Below are 23,755 nucleotides of genomic sequence, written 5' to 3'. Positions count from 1 at the left end.
CATCAACTCCATCGTCGTCTTCTCATTTTTGATGTTGAATGCCACTTGGGATGCAAGTGACAATCTAATGGTGCCGAGCGTCTTCCGATCGAGGACCTCCCAGTCTTCATCGGGCATCTTCTCTAGTTTCTTTGCTCTACCTCCAAGAGGTAAATAGAGATCCTTCTGGTAAAGGTAATCCTCTATTTGCATCTTCCAGAACCCGAAGTTCGTTCCATTGAACTTCTCAATTCGCACCTTTCCTTCATCCGCCATCGCAGAAAACCAATAGCTCTGATACCACTTATTGTCAGCGCCTGCGCCGGAACCCACTCACACCGACGCCGCCACCAACGTCGGACAAGCAAAGAGAGAAACGAACGGATAAGCACTCTCTCGCTCCCTCGACACCGGACTCAAGGATCACCACTTCGCTTCCGCTGCGAAGGGCAAAAGATTATCCCTGGTATCAGTAGGGTAAAACACTTGAGCACCGCAACGGATTATCAAACCAAAGGAAGAAGAAGGAAGAAAATAGCAAAGCAAACACAAAGATGTAACGAGGTTCGGCTACAAGTAGCCTACGTCCTCCACCGCTCCAAATCTCAATTAGGATGAACTGATTACAGAGATAACACACACCCGAACGATCACAAGCGATCGATCTACAAGAGATTCACACAGAATTCCCTTTGCACAAGAAGTAGGATCTCAATCCTATTCTCTCTAGAACCCTAGCCTCACAAACAAGAGTCTCTCTCAAATATACGGCAAAATTCCATATCCTAGGGCTCTCATGAGTCCTATATATAGTCTCAAGACCTTCAGATGATCATAGCCGTCGAAACGCCAAAAAACACCAAAAGAAAAAACTCATCCGTATGATTTCCCGCGAGCTCGAGTCGACTCGACTGAAGTTCGAGTCGGCTCTGGCACGTCTGGACAACTTCCAGTATAACTGGCACGATCTCGGGTTGACTCGACTGTGGCTCGAGTCGACTCGACGATGCTTCGAGTCGACTCGACTGTAGCTCGAGTCGACTCTGACAGTTCAGACAGAAACATGGTTTTTTTTCGGCTTTTCTCCTCTCGGGTCGACTCGACGGGTCTCGAGTCGACTCGACTGTTCCCAAGTCGACTCGACTGTAGCTCGAGTCGACTCTGACAGTCCGCCAGACAGAACTATGCAGAATTAATTCTTCTTCAATTCTCTTCATCACCAATGGTCTCCACATACCCCAACAAGGCCGTCGGTCATGGGACGGTGATATGGAGTTTACCCTCCAATCGGGAGGAAGGAAGGAAGAAAGAGAGAGAGAGCCAACTCTCTCTTCTCTATTAATTTATTGACGGGAAGAAGGAAGAAAGAGAGAGAGAGAGAGAACAATTCTTTTTTTGTTCTTCCTCTCTAGTTGCTCCCTTTTATTGCTTTGTTTTCTCTCTAGTTCAATATAGAGAGATCATGGACTGTTGGTTAGTCCTAGGGCGCTAGATACTAGTGGACCTTTAAGATGATCCATAGCGAGTTTTGGGTTTTTATATATATATATCTTGGATAATTTCTAATATTGATTTGGTTCTGTAGGAGAACAATCTGTTGGACAAGAGGACGCTGAGCAGGGTTCTGCAGATCCCGATTCATAGATCGCCGTGAGGGCGGGTGTTTAGTCTGTCTGAGTTTTTCAATAAAGAATAAGAATCCTTGTACGCCAATCCTGCATAATATAAATATTTTTATACTTATATATGTATAATATGCTACGATCTGAATTAATATGCTATGATCCAGACAAATCAAAATTGTTATATTAAACTATATTTTGATTGTGTTGGCTTGTGATTGATATTATGATGTATGCATGTGCATAACCTACACCTGTATAATTGGATTTATGGATGTGGTGCTATAGACTAACCTTGTTAATATTGGTTGCCCCGTCACGGGCTGGAAACGTGACCGGATTAGTCTATAGTTGTAAATAAAAGGGATTGATGTGTGGATGTGAAATTGATTAAATGAACATTAACTTTGGGCCGTCTCGTTATTATGGGTTTGTCCGTCATAGGCTCTAAGTGTGACACTATTGGTTTGTCCGTCACAGGCTCTAAGTGTGACAATGTTGGTTTGCCCATCACAGACTCTAAGTGTGACACTATTGGTTGCCCGTCACAGGCTCTAAGTATGACAATGTTGGTTTGCCCATCACAGGCTTTAAGTGTGACAATGTTGGTTTGCCCGTCACAGGCTCTAAGTGTGACACTATTGGTTTGCCCTGTCACGGGCTGGAAACGTGACCGGGATTTGGCCCAAAGTCGGAAAGATAATTGATCCGGATCAAGTTAATATAGAATGGAAAAAAAAAAAGAACACAGTAATGAATATATATGAGTTATCCTATGCTATATCATTCTTGTGTGACTGGACTTTCATTGATGTTTGACGTACAAACTTATATTGATTACTTGAGTCTTTTGATAGTCGGTTTATGATCTCATGAAGTGTGCATCGTTTTGCCGTGGTTTTCAAAATTCATATTACTATTGTGTTGTTATGGATGTGTAGGGGTTCTTACTGTGCTGTAAAGCTCACCCCCTTCTTCTTTCTCTTTCAGAGTTGCAGGATGCATACATGGATGGGTTGGGCGTAGAGAACGAGTATCAGAGTTATTAGCTAGCTAGTTAGTTTATCTTTCTTGATGATGATGAGCATTTGAAGATTTTGTAATTGAATCAATTTGATTATCTGGACATGTTGGATTCGTCTATCTAAATAAATGAATTAATTGTGGATTTTATTAGATTTTTTGTTCATCTTAGGCCTTGCATGATCTTTAGGGCATTGCTCTAGGGCTCATGCGGCCGGTCGCGTACCGGACCCGGGTGCTGGGTTCGGGGCATGACAGAGTGGTATCAGAGCCAGGTTAAAGTATCCTAGGGTTTAGATTCGAGTGAGTGTGAGTGGGGGGGGACATCTAATGCACTCTTGATATGGCACTTGTGTAGGTTGATATGGCACGAGGGAGTAGACGTGGGCGTAATAGGAGGCCGACTCGCTTTGCCGATGGCTCTGCTGCTTGGACGCCCTCCGAACAACAAGAAGGTGCTCCACCCTCGCCGGCCAGGAGTGTGCACCAGCAGGAACATCACGTCAACCCTGTTGGTAGTGCTCGAGAGAAGGAAACCCCAGAAACTCCAAGGACAGGAACCTCGGGTGAGCCTGGAATTCAGCCTAATGAACCACTGAGTGCTTCTCAGATGATGCAAGCAATGATGCAACAACAAGCTGCTTCTCGATCAGACATGATGAGAATGATGGAGATGCAACAACGCTTCATGGAACAGCAGCAACAATTTATGCAACAACAGTTACAGCACCAACAGCAGGTGTCTTCTCAGCATCTACAGGGGGCTACAAGTCGGCAGGAACATCATGTTAGTTTAGTCGAATTCAAAAAGTTTGCACCTTCAGCTTTTAAATGCACTTCTGACCCTTTAGAGGCTGAGACTTGGCTGAATAAAATGGAAAAAGTTTTCAATGCCCTGAGATGCCCTGATGAGGATAGGGTCACATTTGCTACATTTATGCTGCTGGGAGAAGCGGATATTTGGTGGAATGTGGAAAGAGGAAAGATGGGACAGAACACTACACCTTTGACTTGGGAAGGATTTAAGGAGATTTTTCGTGACAAGTATGTTCCTCAAAGTGTGAGGCGGCAGAAATTTCGAGAATTTACCCGGTTAGAGCAAGGGAACATGACGGTCGCGGAGTATGCTGCAAAGTTTGAAGAACTGGCCAGGTATGCTCCAGGACAGGTGGAGAATGAAAGAGAACGAGCTGAGAAGTTTGAAAGTGGACTTAGAGCCCGAATCAGACAACATGTGTCTACCTTCGAGCTTTCTTCCTACAAGGATGTGGTTAACAAAGCTTTAGTAGTTGAAAGGGGCTTGAATGACACTCAGGAAGAGAGGGAAAAGATTATGAAAAAGAGGAACAGACAGGTTGGTTTTCAAAATGAGCAGGACAGAAATACTGAATCAAGGCCCAAGAAACAAACTACTGCGAGTGATAAAACTCAACAAAAAGGTACTATAAGATGCCATAGATGTGGCGGCCCCCATTATCGAAAGGATTGCAGCTGGTTCGAAGGGAATTGCTTTTCGTGTGGCCAACAGGGCCACAAGGCGGACATCTGCCCTAATAATAGTGGGCAACAGACTCAACGGACACCTCAGCCTATTTCGGGAGCACTAGAAAATCGAGTATCTCAAGATGGACAACCACAAGGAGGGCAGCAGAGGCCTAGAACTCAAGGGCGAGTCTATGCTCTTACACAACAGGATGCCAACGCCTCTAACACTGTGGTGACAGGTATGATTAAAGTCTCATCCACCAATGCTTATGTTTTGATTGATCCTGGAGCTACTCATTCTTTCGTATCTGTCGATTTTGTTAGAAGAAATAATACAATGATTTGCATGCCATTAGAGACTGAATTTTGTGTTTCCATCCCTAGTGGAGATGTAATTCTAGTTAACTCTATCTGCAAAGATCGTATCTTGAATATGAGAGGCAGGGAGATGAAAGCAGATTTACTGGTCCTAGAGATGAAGGATTTTGACTTGATCCTTGGGATGGACTGGCTGGCGGCATACCATGCCACTGTTGACTGCTTCAAGAAAACAGTAAAATTACAAATCCCTAGTCATCCAGAGTTTACTTTTAGTGGCAATAGAATGTTACCTCCGCCAAAAATAATCTCAGCCATACAAGCCAAGCGACTCCTTCGGAAAGGTGATGAAGGATTCTTAGCTATGGTAATGGGCACTCAACTGGAAGAACTCAAACTAGAAGACATTCCTATTGTGAGGGAATTCCCTGATGTCTTCCCAGAGGATTTGCCAGGATTACCTCCTGATAGAGAGGTTGAATTCTCCATTGATTTGATTCCTGGCACTGGACCGATTTCTAAGGCCCCATACCGGATGGCTCCAGCTGAATTAAAAGTACTAAAGGAACAACTACAGGAGCTGTTGGACAAGGGTTTCATCAGGCCTAGTGTTTCTCCTTGGGGTGCTCCTGTACTATTTGTGAAAAAGAAAGATGGCAGTTTTCGGCTTTGCATAGATTATCGAGAAATAAATGGAGTAACAGTACGGAACAAATACCCTCTACCGAGAATTGATGATTTATTCGATCAGCTGCAAGGGGCACAAATGTTTTCAAAACTTGATTTACGCTTCGGATATCATCAGTTGAAAATAAAGGCTGAAGACATACCTAAGACTGCATTCAGAACTAGATACGGACACTATGAGTTTTTGGTTATGCCTTTCGGGTTAACAAATGCACCAGCAGCCTTTATGGATCTTATGAATCGGGTGTTCAAGCCCTACCTGGATCAATTTGTGGTGGTGTTTATTGATGACATTCTAGTCTATTCAAAGAGCCCACAAGAGCATGAGGAACATTTGAGGATAGTATTGCAAACTCTTAGAGAAAATGAGCTTTATGGCAAGTTGCAGAAGTGTGAGTTCTGCTTAAACAGTATCACCTTTCTTGGGCACGTGATCTCTAAGGATGGCATCTCTGTCGACCCAAAGAAAGTGGAGGCAGTAGTTGATTGGAGTAGACCTACTAATGTGTCCGAGGTGCGCAGCTTTTTGGGAATGGCGGGATACTATCGGAGATTCATTGAGGGATTCTCTCGAATTGCCATGCCTCTATCTCGCCTAACCCAAAAGCAAGTAAAATTTGAATGGAAGGAGGATTGTGAGCAGAGTTTTTAGGAGTTGAAAAGACGATTGGTGACAGCTCCGATATTGGCCATTCCATCTGGAACAGGAGGCTTCAGCATCTATAGTGATGCATCATGCAGGGGCCTTGGTTGTGTTCTTATGCAGAATGAGAAAGTGATAGCCTATGCTTCTAGACAGCTGAAATCATATGAGCTGAATTACCCTACTCATGATTTGGAGTTAGCAGCTGTGATCTTTGCTTTAAAAATATGGAGACACTATTTATATGGTGAACATTGTGAAATTTTTACGGACCACAAAAGTTTAAAGTCTATCTATACTCAAAAAGAGCTGAATTTGAGGCAAAGGAGATGGTTAGAGCTATTAAAGGATTATGACCTAACTATAAATTACCATCCGGAAAAAGCAAATGTTGTGGCTGATGCTCTAAGCAGGAAATCTTCAAGTAAATTAGCAGCTCTGATCACTACACAAAGAAACATTTTGTTGGACTTGGAGAGATATGAAATTGAAGTACGACTGCATGATCCTCAAGTACAACTTGCTAATCTTATGGTGCAGCCTACCCTGATTGAGATGATTAAGTCATCTCAAAAAGAGGATTCAGAATTACAGAGGATAAGAGGAACAGTAGAATCTGGTGTTCAAAGCGAATTTCATGTGCATGAGGATGGTTCCTTAAGATTCGGTAGCAGGTTGTGCGTCCCTAAAGTTCCAGAATTAAGAAATGAAATTTTAAAGGAGGCTCATAGCTCGGCTTATACGATGCATCCAGGAGGCACAAAGATGTATCAGAATTTAAAGAAATATTTTTGGTGGAGTGGTATGAAAAAGGATATTGCTCAATTTGTAGCTCAGTGTCTAGTATGTCAATAGGTAAAGGCAGAACATCAGAGACCTGCGGGACCATTACAGTCTCTACTTATCCCTCAATGGAAGTGGGAGCATATCACCATGGACTTTGTGACCAGGTTGCCAAAAACCCTACGAGGTAATGATGCGGTGTGGGTAATTGTTGACCGGCTAACCAAATCAGCACACTTTTTGCCTTTCAGAGTCGGTTTCTCCTTAGAGAGATTGGCAGGTTTATATGTAGAGCATATTATGAAGTTGCATAGGGTCCCAGTTACCATTGTGTCGGATAGAGACAGTAGATTTGTATCACAGTTTTGGAAGAGTCTTCATAAGGCTCTTGGAACCAAATTGAGCTTCAGTACAGCTTTTCACCCCCAAACCGATGGACAGTCAGAAAGAACCATCCAGATTTTGGAAGACATGTTGAGAGCCTGTGTCATGGATCTAGGAGGAGCGTGGGATGGCCACTTATCACTAATACAGTTTGCTTACAATAATAGCTATCAAGCAAGTATACAAATGGCTCCTTTTGAGGCGTTGTATGGCCGGAAGTGCCGATCGCCTATTTGTTGGGATGACGTGGGCGAGAGAAAATTGTTAGGCCCAGAAATAGTACAACAGACTGTTGAAAAGGTACAAGTGATCAGAGAACGACTTCGTACAGCTCAGAGTCGCCAAAAGAGTTATGCTGATAATAGAAGGAGAGAACTGAAATTTCAAATTGGAGATCATGTTTTCTTGAGAGTGTCACCCACAAAAGGTGTGATGAGATTTGGGATTCGTGGCAAATTGAGCCCTAGGTATGTTGGTCCGTTTGAGATTTTGGACAAGGTTGGGGAGGTGGCATATCGACTGGCTTTACCCCCGACTTTATCCAGTGTGCACAGTATCTTTCATGTGTCAATGTTGAAGAAATACGTTCCAGATCCGAGTCATGTGGTAGCATATGAGCCATTACATCTTCAAGGAGATTTGACCTATGAGAAGATCCCGATACGAATTGTGGACAGAAAAGATCAGGTACTACGACATCGAACTATTTCTTTTGTGAAGGTACAATGGAATAATCATACGGAAAGAGAGGCTACTTGGGAGCTCGAAGAAGAGATGAAAGTCAAGTATTCGCAGCTTTTTGAAACCTCAGGTATGTCAATTTCGAGGACGAAATTTTCTTTTAGGGGGGGAGAATGTAAAGGCCACGTTTGAGTTGGGCCGGCCTCTGAGCAAGGGCGGCCCAACATGTGAAAGAAAAAGGGGAGGGAGTCTTCCGATTGAATGCTCTCCCTCCCCTGTTTCGGGAATTTTTCCCCTCCTCCCGAATCCACCGGAAGGAGAGATTTAGGAGGGGATCAAACCCTACTATTTTGGGCCAATCCTCTTCCAAGACCTCCTCCCTCTCTTCCTAGGGCACCAACCGAGAGATCCTTTCAAAAAAAAAAAAGGGGGAGAGAGAGATTTGGAGTTCTAGGCGATCCGTGAGAGGCTTGGGTTGTTCGCCGTCGGGCTTGCCGGAGAAGCTCACCGGAGACGAGGTAAGGTCCCTCTCCTCCTTCTCCTTTGTCTAAGGGCCATTGTTTCTTTGGGAATACGGCCGGTAATCCGCCAGATTGATGGAGAAGCCGAGCCCCTGTGCGACTTCTTCCTCTTCCATTCCGGCCAGCCGTTGCCGGCCATGGCGCATCGCCGACACTGCCGAGGCCGTCGGTCATGGGACGGTGCCGACCATGGGCCGCCGCCATGGAGTTTACCCTCCAATCGGGAGGAAGGAAGGAAGAAAGAGAGAGAGAGAGCCAACTCTCTCTTCTCTATTAATTTATTGACGGGAAGAAGGAAGAAAGAGAGAGAGAGAGAGAACAATTCTTTTTTTGTTCTTCCTCTCTAGTTGCTCCCTTTTATTGCTTTGTTTTCTCTCTAGTTCAATATAGGGAGATCATGGATTGTTGGTTAGTCCTGGGGCGCTAGATACTAGTGGACCTTTAAGAGGATCCATGGAGAGTTTGGGGTTTTTATATATATATATATCTTGGATAATTTCTAATATTGATTTGGTTCTGTAGGGGAACAATCTGTTGGACAAGAAGACGCTGAGCAGGGTTCTGCGGATCCCGATTCATAGATCGCCGTGAGGGCGGGTGTTTAGTCTGTCTGAGTTTTTCAATAAAGAGTAAGAATCCTTGTACGCCAATCCTGCATAATATTAATATTTTTATACTTATATATGTATAATATGCTACGATCTGAATTAATATGCTATGATCCAGACAAATCAAAATTGTTATATTAAACTATATTTTGATTGTGTTGGCTTGTGATTGATATTATGATGTATGCATGTGCATAACCTACACCTGTATAATTGGATTTATGGATGTGGTGCTATAGACTAACCTTGTTAATATTGGTTGCCCCGTCACGGGCTGGAAACGTGACCGGATTAGTCTATAGTTGTAAATAAAAGGGATTGATGTGTGGATGTGAAATTGATTAAATGAACATTGACTTTGGGCCGTCTCGTTATTATGGGTTTGCCCGTCACAGGCTCTAAGTGTGACACTATTGGTTTGCCCGTCACAGGCTCTAAGTGTGACAATGTTGGTTTGCCCATCACAGGCTCTAAGTGTGACACTATTGGTTGCCCATCACAGGCTCTAAGTATGACAATATTGGTTTGCCCGTCACAGGCTTTAAGTGTGACAATGTTGGTTTGCCCGTCACAGGCTCTAAGTGTGACACTATTGGTTTGCCCTGTCACGGGCTGAAAACGTGACCGGGATTTGGCCCAAAGTCGGAAAGTTAATTGATCCGGATCAAGTTAATATAGAATGGAAAAAAAAAAAGAACACAGTAATGAATATATATGAGTTATCCTATGCTATATCATTCTTGTGTGACTGGACTTTCATTGATGTTTGACGTACAAACTTATATTGATTACTTGAGTCTTTTGATAGCCGGTTTATGATCTCATGAAGTGTGCATCGTTTTGCCGTAGTTTTCAAAATTCATATTACTATTGTGTTGGTATGGATGTGTAGGGGTTCTTACTGGGCTGTAAAGCTCACCCCCTTCTTTTTTCTCTTTCAGAGTTGCAGGATGCATACATGGATGGGTTGGGCGTAGAGAACGAGTATCCGAGTTATTAGCTAGCTAGTTAGTTTATCTTTCTTAATGATGATGAGCATTTGAAGATTTTGTAATTGAATCAATTTGATTATCTGGACATGTTGGATTCGTCTATCTAAATAAATGAATTAATTGTGGATTTTATTAGATTTTTTGTTCATCTTAGGCCTTGCATGATCTTTAGGGCATTGCTCTAGGGCTCATGCGGCCGGTCGCGTACCGAACCCGGGTGCTGGGTTCGGGGCGTGACAGCAGTACCCATAGTCAAGAAAATACTTCACCTAAACTAATTCTCTTGGGCAGGTTAGGCGCAACCATGACACGGTGAATCACCATGAGTGGGCCCACCTCATCACCTATAATGTGGACATCGTTGTTCTCCGACTCATTCTGTTGTTCAGACTTATCATCATTTGCCTCTGGATTGGGTTCATCTGAATCGTCCTGGTGTCCTTGCTCAATCAGGTGTGACTGAGACTGGAATTTTTTTAGAAGACATTCAGAGGATTTATGTTCGGGTTGTCGGCACTTATAGCAAATGATAGTGGAATTAGGTGCCGGTGCCAGTACGCCTGTGCCCTTGTCCCATAAGTCCTTGTTAAAATTTGGCTTTAGGGCAGTTGTGGTCTTGGTAGGTTTCTGAGAACTTATTGCCTTGTTTCCGAACTGACTTTCTTGGGGAATGGAGTTTTTGTTTGAGTCCCACTTTCGACCACCAGTTCGCCTTTGTTGTGCTTCCACTCTCAGTGCACAGCGATGGGCATCATCAATACTCATGACATCGAATATCTCCACTTGGTCCAAGATGTCCCGTCTCAAGCCATTGATATATCTACTAGTAACATGAATGGGGTCCTCACTAAGGCCATTTCTTGCTTGGAGCTCATAGAACTCCTCGGTGTACTCATCCACGATCCTAGTCCTTGTTGGACGTTTTGGAATTTCAAGTAGAGATTTTGCGATAATCCAATGGGAGAAATCACTTCCTCAACTTTTTCTTCATCTTACTCCAGGTACGGATCTTATCCTTACCTTGCTCATGAACTCTTCGTTCCTGGAGTTGCTTCCACCAAACTAGTGCATGTCCTTTTAATTTGAGAGTCACAAATTTGACCTCTTTATCCTCAAGGATTTTCTTTCAACCAAAATATTGGTCGATTTTGTTGACCCAATCAAGAAAAGCATTTGGCTGGAAATGCCCCTCAAAATCTCCAATATCTATTTTAATGCCATCATCCCAACGTCTGGCATAAAGAGGTTCTCTATGTGGTGGTCTCTCTCTCTGTTTCTACGTAGTGGTCGATCATCTAAGTTATTTTTTATCTCATCTGACTCACTACTCTTGACTACCATCTGATTGACCCTTTGTCTATCTTGAGATCTGACTCTACGTCTTGGTTCATCCTGATGATTTTTCTCTCTCCTAGGTCTCACTATCTCAGTGATGTTCAATTCTAGTCTAGTTATGAAGTTGGAGAGGTGTTCTACCTGTCGTTAGATCTGCTCTAAGATTTGTTGTTGAGTTCTACATGCATCTTGCCAATTATCAGATATGATTGTAGGCTAAGATTCGATCCAAAACTTTTTCAAAGGTGCTTCTAATATTATGGAGGTGAAAAAGATTTTTTTTCAGAATTTTTTTTCCATTTTTTTATTTTTTTAATGCTGAAAATAAATATTCTAATACAGAAATTAATATTTAGTACAGAAATATTTTTTTTATATTTTAAATGCGGAAAATGAATGCAGAATTTTTTTAAAATGCAGAAACTAATTTTTCTATGTTTTTAACTCCAAAAATTAAAATTTCTGTAGTTTTAAATGCTGAAAATATAATTTACTGATTTTATTAATCCAAAAAATATATTTTTCTATTTTGAAGTGCAGAAATTTAATTTTCAGAATTTAAAGTGCAGAAAAAATGAATGTTATGATGCAAATACAATAATGAAGATTTTTAGATATGCAGGACCTATTTGCTCTGATATCACTTTGGTGCAACCTATAATCGATTACTATAGATGTAAATTAATTTCATAATAATCAATTATGATGCGATTGATTAGACACTTCGGCAAATACTCATCATCTCAAAAGATCATCATAGAGAAAAGTAAACGTAAAACAGAACATGATAGATATCTTATCAATGAAATATAACTAGTGCAGCAAACTGAAAATAACTACAACAGAACAATAAAAAAAATACTGCCAGTAAACTCGGATTCCAAGGATGTAATAAATGGAAATGATGGTAATGGTGATGGATGAAGATAATGATTGATGGACGAAGAAACAAAGGTTGGGCAAAAGATGGTGATAGAACTAGTCGGATAATTACCTCTACGAGTTTGATTCCTTCAATCCAATGAGAATCTTCAGGCCGCGCTCCACCAAAGTATCGAGATGAAGGATGACAGGGTCAAGAAGGTGGTTTCAAGAAGAAATAGGTCAAGAAGCAGGATGAAAGTGGAAGGAAAATGGTCTTTCAGAGCTTCGTCCATGGTGGCACTCACCTTTCTAGGGATTTTCTCTTTTTTTTTGGTTGTTGTCCTGTCTTTTTATAGGCCGAGTTAATGTTCCGTGAATAGTAATGGGTCGGGTTACTATTCACGTAAACGGTATTTTTTTCTGTGATGTTTTCTGCAGATTTCTGCATTTTTTTTCTCTTTTCTAACTTTCTTCTCCCCTTCTTCCATATACACACAATTCTATTTTCAAGACTATCATCCATCCTCCTCCGTTCCTAGAGATGAATGATGACCGTGGGCATTGAAGAAATGCTAAGATTCAAGCAATTAAGTGTGGTGGTTTGGAGTTGGGTTAGGCTTCCTGTCACACCTAGGTAGATCCTTTTTGCTTGGCAGTACTAGTACATTAATCGACTGAAAATTCAAGCCTAAATAGAGCTTGTTGCCCAGAGATGGTCACCCAAGAGGGGGGTGAATTGGGTGTTTTAAACTTTTTGTCCAATTAAAAATAAAACACACAAATGTATGAGCTAAGGTAAAAATAGAGGTATGAAAACAGACAATCGCAAACACAAGGTTTTATAGTGGTTCGGAGCTTCCACTGCTCCTACATCCACTCCCCAAAGCACCTTTGGGAATTTCCACTATAATCCAAGATTACAGTCCGGTAGTTTTGCGAGTGCACTACCCAACTCGTTGTTTTACACCGGGCTAACAACTAACCCTACAACCCCCAATTTTACCTAGGCTTGGGACGCCTTTCCCTTGTTCCAAGTCTCTTGACTGGAACAAGCACAATAACCAAAGATTTTACAAAAGATTTGAAAGCTCTAAATAAGCAGATAAAATAGTGAGAAATAACAAAATCCGGAAGAACCCTTTTAGCCGTTGGAAGCGTGGGAAGTGGTGGTTCTTCCGATGTGGATTGCATTGGCTTGAATGTGAGCTTTGAATGCCGAGTGGTTCTTCCATTCTACGCATTGTGCTTTCATTATAGTAGTCGGTGTTTCTCAAGGGTTTTGCAGGCTCATTTTCTGGAATTTGAACCTTGAAATGTTTGAATACTAGGGTAAAGATCATCCCATAGGATATGCTAAACCTAGAATACCTATGACATATAGAAATGTAGTTCAGCATAAGTCTAGGGAGGTTTAGGGGAATCCCTAGTAGGATGTGGTGCATGATGACTAAGTCTCGCTCCGAAACAAAATCGAAGCGACCGGTTTTTGGAAACAAGACCCGGTTGACAATACTCAAAAGTAGTCTCATCTCGGCATTTAGGTCTTGTGAGTTAACCACATCTAGAGGGCCGCAGTCCTCTCGTCCTAAAACTAGGTTTAGGGCTATTTCCCTTTGGGGATGTGAGGTCGGAGCCTCACCGTCTTTAGGGATTTGTAATACACTAGATAGGGTATCCTCATTGATCTCTATCAATGTCCCTCGGACATAAGCAGTGTACCCCGAGTCCCCTAAGGCCATATTACTAAACATCTCTCTAACTAGACCGGGGTAGGTTGATGTGTTGAGAGTACAAAGATATTTCCAACCTTGGGCACGGAGTCTCTCTCCAATAGAGAACCCCTCACTCTCTAAAAAATGGAAATCTATAAACCTACCCGTGGTTACTGTGCGATTCGCACAGGAAATGGTCGTGGTTGGCGGAGCAACCGGAGGAGACGGTGCGGAAGGTTCTTCCCTCCGCTCCTCGGCATCGGTCGCTACCCTAGGACGCCTCCCACTTGTTCTCCTAGCTCTTTTGGGTGCCATGGCTCGGAAATCCTAGGGAAATGGGGAGTTTTGGTTCGGTTTGAGGTGGAGAGAAAAATGGAGGCTAGGGTTTTGTATTTTGTTGGGGACGAAAGAGATAGATCGTGTCGGCTCGAGCTGTTTCGACCTATTTTAAAAACCCTCGTTCGGTCCCCGAGACGTCTCCATGACTAATGCGAGACGTCTCGCCGGGGGGGACGTCTCTGCGATTTGCCAGAGACGTCTCCGGCATTGAAAAATTTCAGACTGAATTCTATCTTTTCCCAATTTATTTTATTTAACCACACTAATCAACATGATTTCTTTTGGTGAATATAGAGTGAGTTTGTTTGTGATCCTTCCCTTTAATAATATACCCTATAAAAGTTTGATAATAATTTTTTGAATTATTAATATTGAAATGAGGAATGTTTGACCAAATTTCGAATACCTATGAAATAGGCTCTGAAAATATCTCCATGAAGAGTCCAAGGGAGGGTAACCATCCTCCAGAAAGTCAAACAGTTCGTCATTTAACTTAGATAGATTCATGCTTTCACTTAATAGATACTAGGTTTGCTATTTGTGACTTTGAGGTGGATTATTAGTTTGAGTAGCAAAGCATTGCAATACAAGTTCAATTTATTTGCTAGGATCATACAAGCTCAAAGCATTCCTTAAATAGTTGAACCTATCTTTACAAAGGGGCTTTGTAAAGATATCGGCCAATTGATTTTCAGTACATACATACTCAATCATCACATCATTTTTCAGCACATGATCCCTAATAAAGTGATGCCTAATCTCTATATGTTTTGATTTTGAGTGTTGGACAGGATTTTTTGTTAAATTAATTGCGCTTGTATTATCACATCTAATTGGTATATTGTCCATTTTGATACCGAAGTCTTCAAGTTGTTGCTTAATCCATAGAACTTGGGCACAACAGCTTCCAGCTGCAATGTACTCAGCCTCAGCTGTGGACAAGGCAACTGAATTCTGTTTCTTGCTAAACCAAGAAACCAAATTAGTACCCAAAAATTGACATGTGCCACTTGTGCTTTTCCTGTCGAGTTTGCACCCGGCAAAATCAGCATCGGAATAAGCAATTAAATTTATGTCAGATTGTTTAGAATACCATAAGCCTACATTAGATGTCCCTACTAGATATCTAAAAATTCTTTTAACAGCTTGCAAGTGTGATTCCTTAGGACATGCTTGGTATCTAGCACACATACAAACACTGAATAATATGTCTGGTCTACTAGCAGTAAGGTAAAGTAAAGAGCCTATCATACCTCTGTACAATTTGCAGTCTACACTTTTACCTTTTTCATCTTTGTCAAGCTTGCAACTTGAGCCCATGGGTGTGCTGATTTCCTTTGCATCCTTCATTTTGAATTTTTCCAACATTTCCTTGATATATTTGTAGCCCAAGGAAGAAGTTGAGCTCACCCATCATGCTCATTTCAAATTCTCCCTGCATAAGCTTGGCAAACTCTTGACAAAGACTATCATTAGTAGCACCAAAAATTATATCATCCACATAAATTTGTACAAGCAATAAGTCATTTCCTTTTCTTTTAATGAAGAGGGTTTTGTCTACATTTCCTCTCTTAAATTTATTTTCAATTAGGAAATTACTTAATCTTTCATACCATGCCCTAGGGGCTTGCTTCAGTCCATATAATGCTTTATGTAATTTATAAACATAATCTGGATGTAAGTGGTTTTCAAAACCTGGAGGTTATCCCACATAAACTTCCTCCATTATATAACCATTTAAAAATACACTTTTTACATCCATTTGATAGAGTTTAAAATCCATGAAGCAAGCATATGCTAAAAGTAGCCTAATAGCCTCTAACCTAGCAACAGGAGCAAAAGTTTCATCAAAATCTATTCCTTCCTCCTGATTATAGCCTTTGGCAACTAGTCTAGCTTTGTTTCTTATAACTATTCCATCTTCATCTAGTTTATTTCTATACACCCACTTGGTGCCTATGATTGAAACATTAGGGGATCTTTTCATTAGAGTCCAAACTTGATTTCTTTCAAATTGATTTAATTCTTCTTGCATAGCATTTATCCAATTTTCATCCTTTTCGGCTTCCTCTAGTGACTTAGGCTCTATTTGTGAAACGAAAGCAAGATAATTACTAGTATTTCTTAGAGAGGATCTTGTCCTTACCCCTTGTGAGAGATCACCAAGGATTAAATCCCTTGGATGACCATGTGCATACCTCCATTCCCTCGGAAGATCTTGATTTCTTGCTTGAGGTTGATCTTCTTCATCTTGCTGAATTGTATCTTTCTTGACTTCATCTTCAAGTTATTTGTCTAGTATGGAGAACTCCTTCATTCTGTCTTCAAGTATACCTGCATCACTATCTTCTTCTTTTCTAGAAGAATCTCCATTAGCTTCATCAAAAACAACATGAATGGATTCTTCAACAACGAGAGTTCTCTTGTTGAAGACCCTGTATGCTCTACTAGATGAGGAATAACCTAAGAAGATCCCCTCATCTGATTTAGCACTAAATTTACTTAGATTGTCCTTTCCATTGTTTAAAACAAAACACCGACAACCAAAAACATGAAAGTAACATATATTTGGCTTCTTATTATTCAGCAACTCATAAGGTGTTTTCTTTAAAATAGATCTGACTAATGCACGGTTTAAGATGTGACATGCAGTATTTATCGCTTCAGCCCAAAAATATTTTGGTAGATCCGATTCGCACAACATGGTACGAGCCATATCTGCTAGTGTGTGATTCTTTCTTTCTACCACCCCATTTTGTTGGGGTGTCCTAGGGGCTGAGAAATTGTGATTGATACTATTTTCGCCACAAAATTTTTCAAAGTGTTGATTTTCAAACTCGGTACCATGATCACTCCTAATTGCTTTTAGTTTAAGATTGAGGTCATTCGAAACCCTATTATGAAACTTGATAAAAGCGGGAAAGGACTCATCTTTATGTGCAAGAAATGAAACCCATGTAAAACGTGAAAAATCATCAACAATTACAAGACCAAATTTCTTACCCCCTAGACTAGCAGTTCTAGTGGGTCCAAACAAATCCATGTGAATTAGTTCTAAGGGTTTTGATGTTGAGACTATGTTCTTAGACTTGAAAAAACTTCTTGTTTGTTTCCCTAATTGACATGCAGCACAAATTTTGTTCTTTTCAAAGTCTATTTTTGGTAGTCCTTTGACTAGATCTTTTATAATTAATTTAGAGATTAAATCCATGCTAGCATGCCCTAACCTATGATGCCATAACCAACTAGTCTCATTGACTTTGGGATCCATGGCTACAAGACATTGGCCATCCTTCATGGTGAGATCATCAAGATCTACCATGTAAACATTTCCATGCCTATGTTCTGTGAGTATGATCTCATTGTCAATTGGACTACTAATTATGCATAGTGATGATTCAAATGACACTTTAAAGCCCTTGTCACAAAATTGACTTATACTTAATAAATTATGTTTTAGTCCATTAACTAACAATACATTGTCAATAAAAGAGGAGGGTGATATGGAGATTTTACCAACACCAACGATTTGACCTTTAGCATTATCTCCAAATGTGACTACTCCTCCTTCTTTTGATTTCAAGGTGACGAAGAGACTCTTGTCACCGGTCATATGCCTTGAGCAACCACTATCAAGATACCACATTCTCTTTCTATTTCCGGCTGCAAGGCATACCTGCAAAATAATCAAGTGATGCTCTTAGGTACCCAAGTCTTCTTGGGTCCTTCTTGGTTAGTATAGTTGGTTCCCTTAGGCACCCACACTTTAGTTATGTTTTTACCTCTTACAAATGTACTCTTGTTAGTTTGAATCTTTCTTTGAATGCAAGAGTAGGCTTTATGTCCACTTTTTCCACAATGAAAGCATGTAGGTTTTTCAGATTTGACATCTTTTGCTTTCACAAAGAAATTCTTTAGATACTTTTGTTGTTTGCTAGTTTTATATCCTAGACCGGCTTTATTAAAAACAGCTCTTTGATTGGATAGAATAAGATTTAACTTTTCAGAGCTATGTGTAAATTTTTCAACAATTGGTTTGTACTTATGTACCTCATTCTTGAGATCCACATTTTCTTTAACTAATTCTTCCTTATCCTTTTTAAGGAGTTCAACATTTTGCGCAAGTAAGGTATTGCTATTGAGTAGGAATTTAACTTTTAGATTTAATTCCTTAATTTGTGTTTTTGCCGTTTCATTTTCAATGTTAAGTTTTGAATTTTTATTTTCTAAGTCAATGGTATTAACATTTTTGAAGCTCTCCTTCTCAATCAATAGGTTTTCAATATCATCCTTTAGTTTTTGATTGGAGGCTTTTAATTCTTTATTCTTTGCTCCTAACATACTACAATCACTCATGAGTTCTTGAAAAGCTTCATATAATTCTTCTAAAGTAAAATTTGTAGTTGAGCTATGACTTACCTCATCGTCTTCGAATGCCATGAAGCACAAATTGGCGGTCTCTTCCTTCTCTTCCTCGGAGGATGATGTGTCACTATCATCCCATGTTGCTTTCAATGCCTCCTTCTTCTTCTTTCCAAAATGCTTCTTCTGTTGAGGGCATTCGGAACGGATGTGTCCCGGTCTCTTGCAATCATAACAAATGATTGGGTCTCTTTCCTTTTCTTTTTCCTTTTCCCAATCATTTCTCCCTCCAAACTTCTTTCTTAGGAAGGGTTTCTTTCTTCTCATGAATTTCTTAAATTTCCTTACTATTAAACCCAAGTCCTCATCTTCGCTTTCTTCTTCACTCTCACTACTTTCTTCTTCACACACACTCGAAGTAGCCTTGAGTGCGATTGTCTTCTTCTTTGGCAACTCTTCTTCATGTTGCTTCATTGTGAGCTCATGCGTCATCAATGAGCCCAATAGTTGTTCAAGTCCCAATGTGTTGAGGTCTTTAGCTTCCACGATCGCCGTGACCTTCGCTTTCCATGCTTTTGGCAAGGACCTAAGAATTTTACTCACAAGTTCTGGGTTAGTGTAGGATTTGCCCAAATTCTTTAGACCATTTATTATATCGGTGAAGCGTGTGAACATGCATGAGATGGTTTCGTTGGGTTCCATCTTAAATAACTCATACTTGTGAACTAGAATGTTCACTTTAGATTCTTTGACTTGATTTGTACCCTCATGGGTAACTTCAAGCCTATCCCATATTTTCTTAGCAGAACTACATGTGGAGACTCTATTAAATTCATTCACATCTAGAGCACAAAATAATGAGTTCATGGCTCTAGCATTAAGTTGAACCATCCTGTTATCATTCTCATCCCAATCCTCCTCAGGTTTGGGAATTTGAATGCCATTCACCATGTGAGATGGTTCGTGTGGTCCCTTGATTATGACCCTCCACAAGGCATAATCTTGTGCTTGAATAAAGATCTTCATTCTAGTCTTCCAATAGGTATAATTTGTCCCATTGAAGAGTGGAGGTCTATTGGTTGCCTGCCCCTCAGCAGGAACATTGTTGAAGGGTGTTGCCATCTAGATCTTTGGCCAAGACGGTTAGGTCTTCAAGAAATACACAGAGCACCTGCTCTGATACCACTTGTTGCCCAGAGATGGTCACCCAAGAGGGGGGTGAATTGGGTATTTTAAACTTTTTGTCCAATTAAAAATAAAACACACAAATGTATGAGCTAAGGTAAAAATAGAGGTATGAAAACAGACAATCGCAAATACAAGGTTTTATAGTGGTTCGGAGCTTCCACTGCTCCTACATCCACTCCCCAAAGCACCTTTGGAAATTTCCACTATAATCCAAGATTACAGTCCGGTAGTTTTGCGAGTGCACTACCCAACTCGTTGTTTTACACCGGGCTAACAACGAACCCTACAACCCCCAATTTCACCTAGGCTTGGGACGCCTTTCCCTTGTTCCAAGTCCCTTGACTGGAACAAGCACAATAACCAAAGGTTTTACAAAAGATTTGAAAGCTCTAAATAAGCAGATAAAACAGTGAGAAATAACAAAACCCGGAAGAACCCTTTTAGCCGTTGGAAGCGTGGGAAGTGGTGGTTCTTCCGATGTGGATTGCGTTGGCTTGAATGTGAGCTTTGAATGCCGAGCGGGAGAGAGTAGTTGAGCACGAAATCAGTTGGAAAGCTTGAAGGCACTTGATTTCTTCACTTGAATGCACTAACTCCCTTGAACCTCTTTTTCTTTCTTCTCTCTTGAATGATCTTATGTTAGGTTGGTGAGAAGATGTTGGAAGGCACTTAAGAGCTCCCTTTTATAGCCCAAAAAGCAAATATAGCCGTTAGACACAAAAAAAGAAACGTTTGAAATTCCAACAAACCTGCAAAAAGGTGTCAGTCGCGTCCCAGGCGCTCCGGAGACGTCTCCGCTTCAACGCGAGACGTCTCGGCTGTAAGATTTTTCTTTTGACGTTGTTTGGGGTCGACTCGGCGCTTTACGGGGACGACTCTGATGATGAACCGTTTGAATGCTTGTTTTTCTGTTTTTCTGAGAGGGTCGCCTCGGCACTTTACGGGGACGTCTCGGGATGTTTGCACTTTTTGCATGGGGACGACTCCGCTGTTTTATCTTCGAAAAACAAGTCCTCTGGAATTCTCTGAGAGAGTCGACTCCGCTTTTTCGGGGGACGTCTCCGCTGCCTTATCACCGAAAAAGATATCCTCTGGAATACCCTGAGAGAGTCGACTCCGCTACCTCGGGGACGACTCCAGAAGTCTGCTTTTTACTCGCGGGGACGACTCCGCGTCCTGTGGAGACGACTCGCGCGCATCCCTTGAAATCGGCCTTTCTGCCGCCTCTGAGAGAGTCGACTCCGCCTCTGAGAGAGTCGACTCCGACCCTGCGAGACGCCTCGCCAGGTGCCGGAGACGTCTCCAGACGTGCCAGTTCTTCCTGTTTGTGCCAGAGACGTCTCTGAGACAACCCGGAGACGTCTCGGCTGTCCCTGATCTATTTTCTTCAACTCAAAAATTCTTCAATAAATCCTTAAAAATTATGGGAACTTGCCTAGACATTTCTTAACAATATTATTAATTAATCACCTGAAATTTTCAAATAAATTGTTAAGATAAATGGAATTATACTCTAGTATTTTGTATTCATCAAAATCCATTAGGGGGTCAACAGAGCTTTAGATGGAAAACACAGAAACAACAAAAAATATAAATCATGTATAAGATGGAGTCCTGAGACTACATCAATATCTAATTTTTGTAGGGCAGCTGGCGGATGAATGAACTTGGTTCTAAGCTTTAATAATAGGTTAAATTTGAACCATGATGTGACTGCATGACTGCAATGGTAAATGGGTCTCTCGCCCAATTTTCCTGTTATCCAGTCATGGTGCTTTGTGGGAATGGCCATGGAAGGAGCTACATCAGTCCATTGCTTATTGCAGATGAGTTAAACTCTGGCCTCTAGATGCCAGTTCTTAGGTTTGAGGATAACATGGATTGCCTTGTATTACGTTGCCTTTCAGCAGGTTTATCAACTATTAAGGGTTTATCAACTGGTTAGGCAGATGATGATCTGTGTATTAAATGAAGGATTGTTAAGGAAACTTCTACTTGTGGCAGTGGCTATGGTGTTTATAGTGAGAATATATTAGGTGAATTCATATTTCTTTTAATGATCGTTCAATTTGTTGGGCAATGAGTTGGTTTTCATGAGGATCTGGTCAGATGTTTAAGGTTTCAGGGATGGTTCCCAAGAGTATCGGACCAGATGTCAGTTCTACTTCACTTGGCTCCCTCAAGTCCTGTTTTATATTGCATCTTGTGGGCACTATATTGTTTGTTTAAAATTTATTATATTACCTCTCCAATTTCTTCATGCTGATTTCGTAATCTATCCTCTCTTCATTCAGGATGCCCTTCTTGCTAGCATAGCTGAAACAGAGAAGCAAACAGAGTTGGCCACACGAGTTTCAACATGGAAAGAACGGATTGAACACACCTCGGAAGAGCAAGTGGGTAGCAGGAGATTGCTTCCGTTCTCTTCCAGTCCTGATCTATATTAGCCAAAGAATTCTTCTGGTTATTTGAGATTTCCTTGTTTTTTTTCATTGATTGGGAATTGTTTAGACAGGATACACACCCTCCTTTTGACATTCACTTATATGGCAAGAGAATCTTGGACAAGCTTTCCTTCAAAGTGGACAGTGGAGGAAGCATGTCCTCTACTGATGTTGTGATGGGCCAACCCAAGCATGATGTTGCAAGGACATTTTCTGCACTTCTGCAGCTGGTATTTACTTTTTTCTGCTTGCAAGCATATATGGCATACTTGTTCTTGCGATCAAAAATTGAGAAACTTTATGTATTTACCACAAACTTTTGATTTCTGGTGAACAATGGGAATGTTGATCTAAAAGAGCTCCAGCAAGTGATGAGTTTGTCCATCCATGTGAAGTTCCTTCGCCATGCCAGAAGAGAAGATATGGGCAACTGTTCGACAAGGAAGAGAGCTAATTTCCCTTTGAGGAAAGGGTGCATAAAAGCAAATTCCTCCACCTCAGAAGCCACCTCACCTTTAAAATCATTGCATCAGAATGGCAGGTTCTCTCCTAAGCTTGGGAAGGGCAGTGTTATCAGGTGTACTCCTGAGGGGAAGAGAAGACGGAGTTCTACTCGGTTTATAGAGCTATTTGATTTTCAGTCTGCTGGTTGACATGAAACAATTTTTTTTTTAAAAAAAAAAAATTAAGGATGATGTAAAATGGTTGTTGAATGGTCTAGAGATCATATATCAGTACCATACTCATGTAACTCGGTATATCAGTTCCCTCTAACAAGTGGGTAGGCGACAACACTTTAATTTATGGCTTAGGTCTAGGCAGGTATATATGTTAAAAATTTCTGTAATTCTTGTATGTTTATTCATTAATCAATATATTTTTCGGTTGTCCATCCTTGTTTATATGTAATAGTAGCAATGCCCCATTAATAAATCTAAACTTTTTTTTTGTGTTAAAGTTGTCTGTGTCAATCTCATTTGAGATAGTGTCTAAGATGAAACATTTTTAGCTACAAACAAAAACTTCTCGACAAGGCTAGATGCCTGTTTCTAGGTGACTTCTCTTTTGCATTTCATTTCAATATCTGTATGATTTACTATTGTGGATAGATAAAATGTTTTCTTTTTTCTTTTTTCGTACAAGATATCATTTTCACAAAACATTAGGGGCGTCATTTTCGTCTATGATTTTTGTACATGTTTTTGGATGCTTTTTCTCCGTGTTTTATCATTTGATTGGATCGATGCATGATATCTCTTGCGTGGGGTTCATAAATCGCTTGATTTTAGCTCCATGAGTTGAGCAAGGTGTCGAAGCCCTTTATGTCTTGTCTGATGTCCGTGGCCTCTTCGTTCACATTGGCTCTAGAGTTGGGGTTGGTGGAGAAGATATGGACGATATCTCCCTTCTTTATGTCGAGGTGGGTAAGGCCAGGGTGGAGAGTAGGAGAAAGGAGTCGAAACCAAGCATGAAATGTGATAGTGATGCAGTGCATGGGTTGAAACTGAGTGAACAAACGAGCGATATCTCGTCTCCTCGAGGGAAGAAGGTTATCACCGAAGGTTGGGCTGCGAAATATGTCATGATGGACGAGGTGAAGGAGCATGGACAAGTTATAACGAATCCACTTTGTTTTCATTTGAGGTGAAAAGCAATTCATCTTTCAGGATTTTTTATCTTCCACCAACGTTAAGAATTCTTATTTATTGAGCTAATTTGGGTGAGGCCATCATTGGGTGGGAAACGAAGGCTTTGTCGTGGGGAAGAGAGGTATGTATAGACCTG

The 23,755-nt window shown here is 40.9% G+C and overlaps 1 protein-coding gene across 1 annotated transcript in view; it reads left to right on the top strand.

Annotated features, from left to right (window-relative positions):
* Positions 1 to 22,623, top strand: part of LOC113461820 (condensin-2 complex subunit H2-like) — a 63,859-nt gene extending 41,236 nt beyond the window's left edge. Inside the window, exons 6-8 of the mRNA XM_089925648.1 lie at positions 21,821 to 21,922; positions 22,042 to 22,197; positions 22,297 to 22,623. Of these exons, the coding sequence (XP_089781774.1) occupies positions 21,821 to 21,922; positions 22,042 to 22,197; positions 22,297 to 22,623 (585 nt within the window). The remainder of the gene's footprint in view (positions 1 to 21,820; positions 21,923 to 22,041; positions 22,198 to 22,296) is intronic.
* The last annotated feature ends 1,132 nt before the right edge of the window (positions 22,624 to 23,755 follow it).

This window comes from Phoenix dactylifera, chromosome 9 (genome assembly GCF_051530095.1).
Source record: "Phoenix dactylifera cultivar Ajwa chromosome 9, Ajwa_hap1_PhDact_Kaust_v1.1, whole genome shotgun sequence".
NCBI classification, from domain to species: domain Eukaryota; kingdom Viridiplantae; phylum Streptophyta; class Magnoliopsida; order Arecales; family Arecaceae; genus Phoenix; species Phoenix dactylifera.
Note: the sequence above shows the minus strand (reverse complement) of the source record. Positions and strands in the feature narration are given on the sequence as shown.